The sequence below is a fragment of the Vombatus ursinus genome, unplaced genomic scaffold (genome assembly GCF_900497805.2).
Source record: "Vombatus ursinus unplaced genomic scaffold, bare-nosed wombat genome assembly UNPS02014786.1, whole genome shotgun sequence".
In the NCBI taxonomy this organism is placed as follows: Eukaryota; Metazoa; Chordata; class Mammalia; order Diprotodontia; family Vombatidae; genus Vombatus; species Vombatus ursinus.
The window spans coordinates 43,848,643-43,859,355 of NW_020954564.1; the positions used below are offsets into that span (position 1 = coordinate 43,848,643).

Sequence of the window (10,713 nt, forward strand, 5' to 3'; positions counted from 1 at the left end):
GAGAGAGAGAGAGAGAGAGAGAGAGAGAGAGAGAGAGAGAGAGAGAGAGAGAGAATGAGAATGTAAGGGGGTGGGGCTCACTGACTTAGAACCTGAGGTGAAGGGGCAGGAAAGAGAAACTTTGAGTAATTAAATTGGGAGAATTGCTAGTAGGATGGGTCAATTTAGATGCTGACTTGTTGAAAAGTTCTGACCTCAGAGAGTATTATCCATAACCACTGGCTTAGGGAGGAGTGTAGAGCACTAAGTGATTTTTAAGATCCCTTCCATCTCCAATATTCTGTTTCAACATTCTGTCTTCTAAATTTCTTTCAGCTCTGACATTCTATATTCTAAAAGTGTACTAAAGTCCCTTCCAGGTCTGATATTTTGTTTTATCTTCAAGAAATGTGTGGTTAACATCCATTACTTTACCCTCAGCCTGGGTTATGGCCAAGAGGTTATGGGGGTTGGGGGAGAGGATGAGTAGGAAGGGGAATTGACATGAACCACCTGGTGTAGAACACTGAATCAGAAGACTAGACAGTACTTCTGGGATATAGTGTTCCCACCTCCATTGCTACCCCAGTTAACTATGGAAAACATAAGGTATGGATGCGTAGAACTACTTCACAATGATACCCCCAAAGAAATGTTTATTTAATGTGAGAGGTCAGACCCTCAGAAATCTTACTGATTTTGTTTTGTTGCAGCTTTCATGCTCTATTAATGGTGTGTGTGTGTGTGTGTGTGTGTGTGTGTGTGTGTTTGCACAGAATTCATTGGGGTTTTTTTTTTAAAGAGCTGGAAGGGATCTTAGAGATCAACCACTTTAACCCCTTTACTTTACAGATGAGGAAACTGAGGCCTAGGGAGGAAAAATGACTTCTCTAAGATCACATCAAGTTAGCAGTAGAATCAGGTTTACAATCCAGGTCTACTCATTCTCAGAGCAGTGTTCTTTCCATTACATCTAGTTGTCTTTCCTGGCTTTTGATTCCCTTTTAGAACCTGACTTAAAAGTAGTCCATGGGCAAAAACAAGCTCACATGAACCTGTTCATGAGAAGACACTGGTGGGCCTGCATTCCAACTTGTCTTTTTCTCTCAAATCCCATCTTGTAAAATGAAGCAGCTGAATTCTAATCTCCCTTCCAGCTCTAACATTCTGAGGCTTTGCTATTGGCATATTTAGTCAATTTTCCACTTTCACAGTGCTTTATGGCTCTGTAGAACAAGTGCTGGACCTGGAGACCGGGTTTCAAGGGTTGACTATGACACTAACTAGCATGACCTTAAGCAAGTCAACTAACTGTCTGAGATAAAGGTTTCCTCTCTACAAACTAGAGACAACAAAACTTTAACTACTTACCTAGTTATAAAGAAAAAGCTTTGTAAATTTAAAAACATGGCACTGAATAAATGTTATCCCTAAGGCCCCAAGAGCAAATTGTTCTGGACCAGCAAGACAATGAAACCTCCTGACCCCAGCTGATTTGCCTGCTGCCTGCTACTAGAGTTAGGGTGGGGATGGAAGAGAAAATGGAGGACCACCTTTCTTCTTCCTCCTCCCAGTGGTATACACCTGACATTGATATCATGATTTAGGTTTGCAAAGTACTTTACACACATTATTTCATGTTACATGCAAAGTCTGTGAGGTAGGTAAGGTAGTGTAATTATTATCCCTAATTTATAGATAAGTTGAGAGACATTTGGCACATGAGAGCATGGGGGCAGTTTTGAAAAGCCCACACAAAGCACACGGATTTATTTTTTGAGTTGCAACAAGATTTTAACTGGGTCTGGGCATGAACCTCAATTTGATGATTTGGCAGGGAAGGTGGTGGGGAAGGGAAGGAGAGAACCCAGTCGACCACAGAGCAAAGGCAGAAAATCCAAAGTAGGAGCCGACCAAGCCAAGCGGGGCCCCTCCTTCCAACAGAGAGAGACGCTGCTCTGACAGAGGCTGCCAATCCCTTAAAGTCAATAAACCTGGGGCTGTGAAAACCGAGACCCTAAGGGGTGGGGTCCTCGGCCCTTTGGGAGGATCTGAGGGAGAAAAGCCAGTAACTAAAAGGGTAGGGCTGACAGCAGCTCCACAGAAGAATGCCAGCAAATGAACTGGGGTATATTTTCCCCTCCTCACTTTGAGGCTTCAGGGGACTCTGAGAAGTCTGTGATACCAACATTCTATACCCCAAGCCAGCCAGTTCCAGTAATTCCCCACTATCTGAAAGCAGAGTGTGATCAAGACAGACTGCTCCCTCCCCCTGAGAATCACAGGTTATTGGGGTTAGAAGAGGTCAAAAAGGTTAGAGCTAGAAGAGAACTCAGAATATAGAATGCTAGAGTTCAAAGGAAGGTTAGATCATCCAGGCCAAGTCACTCATTTTGTAGATGAAGAAATCCAAAGATCAGAAGTGGATTTCCTGGTAATTCAGGTAATAAGTAGCCCATAGCATGTGAAAGCAGAGAATGTTAGAACAGGAAAAGACCTTAGAGATACTGAGTGCCAATCCCTTGTTTGACAAATTAAAAAACTGAGGCCCAGAACCTGTAGGGGAAATGGGTAGGGAAGCAGGGAGAGGAAGCAACATGTTCAAGTTTGCATAGAAAATTAATGATTGAGTCAAGATCAGAACCTGGGTCTTCCTATTTCCCTGGGGTATCATAGCCTAGTCAGAGCAAAACATTCGGTAGGAAGAGGGCAGGGAGGGCAAAAGGTCACTCTGGCCTCCATTGATTCCTCTGGGGAAGTTTCCTTTGAGATCTAGAGGGCTGACCTTGGTTCCTCTAGTAGAAGCTACCTAAGGAACTTGGCTATGAACTAGGACAGAGCCTTTTCCATAGAGGGGTAAGAGAATCCTGTTCAACCATTCCCTCCTTCTCACAGAGACAGTTTGTCAAGTGCTTCCTATGCAAGGAATCCACAGGCATACAAACACGTACATGGCATGTGTGCACACACACCTACAGAGATATATTCATTCACCTACACATACATAACAGAATTTGCATACAGAGTGATAAAGATTGAAACTCATACAGGCACACACTTTTTCATACACAGGAACACACATAGTCTCACAGAGACTATTTTATGCACATACAAATTCTCAGAGAAACATACATAAACCTCTTTTTGCATAGACTCAAACACAGAGATGCTCTTATTATACAGAGAGACAGATCTATAGACTCATCCTCACATAAACTCAGAAGCAAAGGTTATAACACAAACAAGCACTTGCATGCTTATTCTCACACAGAGCCAGATATACAAGGAAATATATTCATAGTCATATAAGCACACACTGAACAGGGTTGGGGTTGTGGCGGGGGAGGGGGAGTGGAGTGGGGAAGGGGGGAGGGAGCTGGGGAATGTTATAGAAGAGATTATGGATGCAAGAATGACTATGGTTTTTCAGACATAGGCCCTAACCTACCATTGGAGCCCCTTCTCTTTCCACAGTCAGAGAAAAATGGGTTTCCAACAGGGAGCCAGAAAGTGAATGGGAAGTTTTGTTTCTTCCTGTGCCTGGACAGATGGTTAGGGGTGGGACATGGCACCCCTTCTTCCTATTCCCACACCTATCTTTCACATGCATTAATACAAATGGCATACATTCTCTCATACCTACCCTGATGCACACACATATTCACCACCCCATCTGACACACTGTCATATGCCCTGATACTCGTACACAGACACAAACTCATACTTATCTTTCTGCAGACAACCATACATTGTACCACCTTGTATGCACACACATGCCTAGACATATACAAAGGATCCTAGTACAGATTTATAACTTGAAGAGATCTCAGAGGTCATTTTATAGATGAGGAAAATAAGGTCCACAGAAAGAAATATCTTACACAGGATCACACAAGTATTTAATGGGAAGATCTGGGATTTTAACTCAGGTACTTTGATTCAAAAACTAGTGTTTTTCCCAACACCCCATGCTGCTTTCTCTATATGCCTTAGCATACACGCACATACACACCTTGATGTATATATTCCAAACCACCCAACACATACATACCCTTTTGTGCCCTTTCTTTCATTACCACCCTGCCACACATAATACACACACACACACACACACACACACACACACACACGCACACACGCACACACGCACTGAGTTGTGAAGCAAACCAAGGCTCATTATGCCATAATCCAAATTTGACCTCTGGTCTTTCCCGCCAGATGTTGTGGGGAACCCTTATTCACCCTACAGACCCCCAATCCAAGGGGCCTAGTGTTAAAGTCACTGGAAGCAACTACCACCAACACCAAGGAGTTTTTCTATGGGTATATCAAGATGATACAAGAGAAGGCACCAACCCCTGTACTATCTTCTCTTCCTACAACTCAACTTCCCTGGTTAATCTACTTTATAGATCATTCATTTTAAAGACCCCCATTCTTAAATAAGGCACCTGGTAAATGGGTCGGTGAGTGGAGGCCCTGTTCTGCTGGGTGACATTGGTCAAGTCATTCCCCCTTTCTGGGCCTTGTGTGTAAAATTTGGGTGTTAGACTATAAAATCTCTAATGTCTCTACCAATTCTAGATCCTATGACAACCAACAAAGGCCATAATGGCACACTTCTGTGATATGCATACCAAAAGCCAGCAAGAGCCTCCTGGAAAGGTAGACAGAAGTCAGGGGGCTGTGGAAAAGGCAGAGACTAGATGACTCTTAGAATGCAACCTTAGCCCTTTGACCTTGGATGTTTCTTCAAACCCATCCACAGAATCTTTGTCCCTCTCCTCAGAGTCCTCCTAGCTCCAAAGACATGTTTTTTACAAAAAGACTCTCCTCAATCTCTCTCCCAATTTCAATCCATCCTCCATTCAGCCACTAAAGTGATTTTTCTAAAATGCAGGTCTGGTCATATCATCTGCCTATTCAATAAACTTCAGTGGGTTTCTATTGCCTCTAGAATCAAATAGAAAATGATCTATTTGTCATTCAAAGCCCTTCATAACCTAGCCTCTTCCTACCTTTCCGTTCTTCTTACACCTTAACTTTCTGATACGTATTCTTTGATCCAGTGACAGGGACCTCCTGGCTGTTCCATGAACAAGACACTCCTCTTAGCTCCAGGCATTTTCTTTGGCTGTTCCCCATGCCTGCTTGCTGACCTCCCTGGCTTCCTTTAATTCCCAACTAAAGTCTCACCTTCTACAGGAAGCCTTCCCCAACCTCTCTTAATTCCACTGCCTTCCCTCTGTTAATTATCCGTTTATCAATATATGGCTTGTTTTATAAATATTTGTTTTCATGTTGTGTCTCCCACTAGATTGTAAGCTCCTTGAGAGCAGAGATTGTCTTTTGTCACTTTTTTTTTTTTAGTATCCCTGTCGCTTAGCACAGTGCCTGCTGGCACATAGTTGGTTGCTTAATAAGTGATTATTGATTGACTCTGGGTAAGTCACTTGCTTTCTCTGAGCGTCAGCTTCTTCATTTGTAAAATAAGGAGATTTGACTAAATGATTTCCTAAGTCCCTGCTACCTCTAAACTCTGAAAGTCACTTCACTAAGTCTTTTATTATTTGGGAACAAGATAACAATCCTATTGGTAGTACTGTGGTATACTGGAAAGATTACAGGATGTGAAGGCAGAGAACCCAAGTTCAGTTCCCAGCTCTGTCACTCAAATCACTGTCTCCGACCTTGAATAAGTAATTTAGGTTTACTGGGCCCCAGTTTCCTCATCTGTAAAATGAGGGGGTTGGACTAGATGACTTTGAAGGACCCTTCGAGCTATAAATATATGCTCCCATGTTTCTACCAACATCGCAGAATTGTTGTGATAAAAGTACTTTGACTATCATAAAGGGTATTTACCATTATTATTACTATTATTATTATTATTATCATATCATCATCACCACCATCATAATCCTGAAAGCCTGGGTAGGGGTGGGTGTATGTGGAAGGGAGGATCCTTTCAGTTGAAACCAATCCTTCACTAAGGTGGGGAGAAGCCTCCTCTTTCCCTCATCTGCTAATTTGTAGTCAAAAGAAGGAGGCTGTGTGTTCCAGAGCCTGACTAAAATGCCACCCCTCCCCCAATCTCCCAGCTTCCCAACAGTGGGGGTGGGGCAGGATTCCAGGATCCTTCCTTCTGTGAGTGAAGGTAATTCTCTTTTCCTGGGTTACTCAGTTCCATGGGTATTGGGTAGCCCAGCTATCCCTTCCCCATGTAAGGGCCCTGCCCTATGAGAGACCTCTTCCCCAAAGGGTGACCCTTGTCACAGTTAAAGTTGAGACCAACCTTGCCCAAGGAACCACAGGACTGGATTTTATGATATAGTGAAAAGAGCATGGAACTTGGAGAAAGGCTGATTTGGATCCCAATCCTAGTTCGGACAGTCATTGGCTTGGTGACCTAGAACAAGCCACACTTTGGGCTACAGTTTTCACATACATAAAATGAAGCTGGACTAAAGTCCTTTTCAGCTCTAACATTGTACATCTTAAAAGTCCCTTCTAGTGGCAACATTCTATGTCTTAAATTCCCTGTTAGTTTTAGCATTTTGTAGTTCTTTACTCTTTCACGGGAGGTGGGGGGATGGGGGGGTAAGGACAGAAAAGAAGATGGGATGTAGACTAACCCCTAGGCCCACCAAAATACTCTGCCTTTCAAATACTGGCAAGGAGAGAAGTAGTCCGAGTGGCTGAAGCTGGTAGCAGAATAGATTTATTATAGGTGGAGGTTGAGGTTGCTGGGGTCTTAGAGGAAAATATCTTCTCCTTTCCTCAGGGCTCCCTTCACACTCCCACAACATTTAGCCCTCTATAGAGATCTTTTTTGGGGGGTGGGGGAATGGAAAACAATAACCTGTGCTGACTTCAGGTGAAGGGATTAACACCTCTTTCTCCATTCCCCTCCTACAAATAGGTCCCCCTGTTCTCTGACATTTCAGAGTCCTTGGCCATTCACTAGAGCTGTGGGTTCTCAAGGATATAAATTTGCCAAGGGTGGAAAGAGTTGACTTCATTGGTCCATTGCAGCAACCAGAGGGAGCCTGGGACTCCCAAATTGCCAAGGTCTTTCCTCTCTGGACAGACCAAAATCCCGTACTCCCAGGTCTCTGTGACTGGTTCATGCATTCGCTGATCTCCCTCAGGAGGAAAGAGTCAGAGCCCAGCAGAGAGAAGGTGCCTACCAAGTGCCAGGGGGAGCTCCAAGGGAGACCCTCCCCTCCCCCCTCCATTGGGTCACCAAATGGAGCGATATCATCACTGTCCCATTCCCTAATCAGTCCCATGAAGCAAAGCGATATGGAACTCCCTCTGGGTGGCCGACTGGGGACCCCTTCCTCCAATTCAGGCATCCTTTTTCAGGTGTTGCTTTACAGGCGTCACCCTTCCTTTTTCTACACTGCTCTCTCCACGAGTCTCTGTGACCCCAGCGACTACTGCATAACTGAGTTGTCTGTCTCCACAAGCGGGTCCCTTCTAGCTTGGGAAATTGGCTGAGGGCACTGCTGGGACGGCTGCAGTTTGCCCCCTCCCCTGTTTTCTCCCCAGGACGCAGAAAGCGGGTGGAAGTACCCTCTCTTTAGGCACTCGGCGACATTCCCAGCCCCCATCCCAATCTTAGCTCCTTTTTCCCAGAGCTCCCAGATTCAATGATCGAGGCCCCTCGCTTTCCGGGCTCCTCAGTTCCTACCTGAAATAGTCCATTTTGCAGAAGATTTCCTTGTTCTTAATGTAGCAGCTGTTCTGCTGCCGAAGTGACGTGCGACAGACAGAGCATTCCAGGCATCGCACGTGCCAAATCAAGTTGTTGACCTGGACATCGGAGATGGGGGAGAGGAGGATAGAAGAAGAGAAGAAAAGAGAGTTGGGACTCAACTTGGTCTTCGATGTCCCAGTCCTTCCCTGCTTCCCCGGCTGCTCCCAACTCCCGGGAATAGTGTCCGGTGCAGAATGGGGGAAGACGGAAAGGCAGGCCACTCAATCTACTTTTCATCTGTCTTCCAGGCCCAGGTTCTAGACCCTGCTCTGTCGCTAACTCGTTATGTGACCTTGAACAGTCAAGTCACCTACCCTCTCTACCCTCAGTTTCTTTCTTCCTTTTTCAAATTAAAGTATTTTGACCAGATTTAAACCCCCCTCCTTTCCAGCTCTGATCTTATGTTTTAACATTTTATATTCTAAGTTTCTTTCCAGCTTTGACGTTCTCCGTTCTATCGTTGTGTGTGTTCTAGGGTCCCTTCCAGCTCATTCATTCTATGTTCTAAGGTTCTTTATAGTTCTAACATTCTATGTTTCACCTCCACATTCTCCGACTGTAAGTGCACATACCTTGAGCAGGTAGCGATCGAGAATCTCGAGGCCGCAGCTAGAACATATGTTTTTGCCTGCGGATGGCACGGAGGAGGAGGCGGAGGGAGGTGAGCAGACTGAAGGGGTGCTGGGCGTGCATGGGGAAGAGCGTCCCTCGTCCTTGTCTAGGCCCCCGGGCAGAGCATCTCCGTCCGACTGAGCCTGCGAGAAAAGAGAGGAGAGGGATACGACTGAGTTGGGATTCAAGAAGCCAGTAAGAAATGCCCCCTCCCCTTTAACCACATTCCCATTTGGGTGTGGGAGGTGGAAAGGGTGGGGTGGAGATATCAGGACAGTCCCCCTTAGTCTTCCTTGGTTGGACTTTGCCCTCCACGCGTCCTCTGGAGGAACTGGAGGTAATCATACCAGACCCAGACGTCACTCACTTTGAGCGGGACCAGAGACCAAAGTCTTCCCGATTGGTGAAGGGGGTCTGTTTTCGCTGTTCCATCACCTCTCCCCCGAGTCAAGGGAGATTTGTCTCAACGAAATTTCTCCAGTTCACCCACCCCGAGGAGCCAGGAGTGGGGAAAGGGTGGAGAAAGGGGTGCGGGAGCTACGGATTTGTGTCTGGTGGGGAGTAAGGACCGAGAAGACCTAGGGCCCAGCTTACCATGCTGGGCGGCGCGGTTCCCTCCAGGCAGCGGGAGCTGGCTTTACAGCCGGGCCCTGGCTGAGCCATCACCTTGAGGGGAAAAGACAGAGAGCGGCAGTCACACGCAGCGAGTGAGCAACGGCCAGGAGCCGGCTGTGTCCGCGCTGCGCCTTCCCGCGCCCCCTATATAAGCCGCAGCAAAACAATACCACAGAACTTTCCAACGGGCATTTAAACCCTTCCCTACAAAAGCGGTGTCTCTTTAATGAAGCAATTTGAATTTGGATGGAATTTTTTTCTCTCCCCCCCTCCCTCCCCGCACTTAACCCATGGCTCTTGAAGTAATCGCTCCGTTCCCCTGCAATCCACAGCTCTGAAACACACAAACTACCTGCAATTAGAAATTGTCGTAAATGCCCGAGATAAGAGGTATGGAGGGTGTCAATTCCAGCTGTCAATCAGAAAATGGATCAGACCACCCAAAGAATTGCAAATTTGATTTTTTAATGGTAGTAATTAAAAATCGAATTTTTCTTCTCCTCCTGCCCCCCTCCTCTTGCCCCCCGTCTTCTCTGGTACAAAATGCAGTAAGGGAGAAAGAGAGAGAGAGGGAGAGAGAGAGAGGGAGAGAGAGAGAGAGAGAGAGAGAGAGAGAGAGAGAGAGAGAGAGAGAAACCTAAGAGGCGGACCCGCACCGCGAAGCAGCCGAATGGTCCCAGATTTCAGCAGAGCGGGCGCAGGTTCAAGGTCTCTTTGGAAGTAGGGGTGGGGGCGGTAAGAAAGGGGGTAAAAAGATAAAAGGGAGAAAACAACATAGATAAAGGGGAAGGGGGAAAACCACCCGCCCCCACTCCACCCCCTTCCCCAACCGAATCCTTCAGCAGCTTGGTATTCAAGGCTCGGAAAAGGGCAGCGGCTTTGGAATTCTGAGCGTTGCATCTCCACAACCCCTCGGCGCATTTGGGTTATTAAGCCCCTATTCAAGCAGACAATACCGAGCTCCCCCCGTCATGATTCCCTGCTCTTGGCTAAATCGCTTTTTTTAAGAAATTCCTCAAACATTTGCATAATGTTTGCCTTTTTTTCCCCCGATTTCTTTTTGGGAGCCCCCCCCCGGCCGGCTCCCTCCCGGGCTCCCCCGCCTGTCTCTCTTCCTCCCTCCCCGCAACCAACCCACTCCCCCACTGGCGAATTCTCTCTCTCCCCTTAGTCCCCCCCGCCTCCCCCAAACCCTGGGCTCTCGGCGGGCCGGGCGCTCCTTGGTTCCCCTGTATCCTAGTCACGTTACTGAGGGGGACCCGAGCTGAAGGCGCTAACTCTCACCTGGTCGGCTGGGACCCCTTCTGAAGGGAGGCGACCGCCCGCGGGCGCTGGGGCGGCGCAGTTCTCATGCTTCCAGTACATGGGCCCCGGCGAGCGGGTGGGGGAGAGCAACGGCAAGGAGCAGCGAAGGACAGGAGAGGAAAGGAGAGCCAGCCCAGCAGGCTGCAGAGCCCCGCACCCCCGCCCCCTCACACAGCCGGGGTCCCCCCAACACCCCCGCCCCACCTTCAGGCTCCAATCCCCACGGGCAGACAAGTACAGTCCCAACAAACTTGGAAAGGCCCGTGCCCCCGCCCCTGCTCCTCCTTTGCTCCTCCTGCCCTTCTCTTCCTCCTCCTCCCCTTCTTCCCCTTCTGCCTCTTCTTCCTCCTCCTCTTGTTCTCCCCTCTTTCTCTCCTCCTCTTCTTCCTCTGCCTCTTCTTTTCTGCTCTTCTTTTTCTCTCCTCCTCTTCCTCCTCTTC

At 47.2% G+C, this 10,713-nt stretch overlaps 1 protein-coding gene across 2 annotated transcripts in view; it reads right to left on the reverse strand.

The window, feature by feature from the left end:
* Nucleotides 1-9,016, reverse strand: part of LOC114047149 (LIM/homeobox protein Lhx6) — a 33,676-nt gene extending 24,660 nt beyond the window's left edge. For both annotated transcript variants that reach the window (XM_027867910.1, XM_027867909.1), the window contains exons 1-3: nt 8,948-9,016; nt 8,314-8,496; nt 7,676-7,797 (exon numbers count right to left, since the gene is read on the reverse strand). In XM_027867910.1, coding sequence (XP_027723711.1) covers nt 7,676-7,797; nt 8,314-8,496; nt 8,948-9,016 — 374 coding nt within the window. The remainder of the gene's footprint in view (nt 1-7,675; nt 7,798-8,313; nt 8,497-8,947) is intronic.
* Between the last annotated feature and the right edge of the window lie 1,697 nt (nt 9,017-10,713).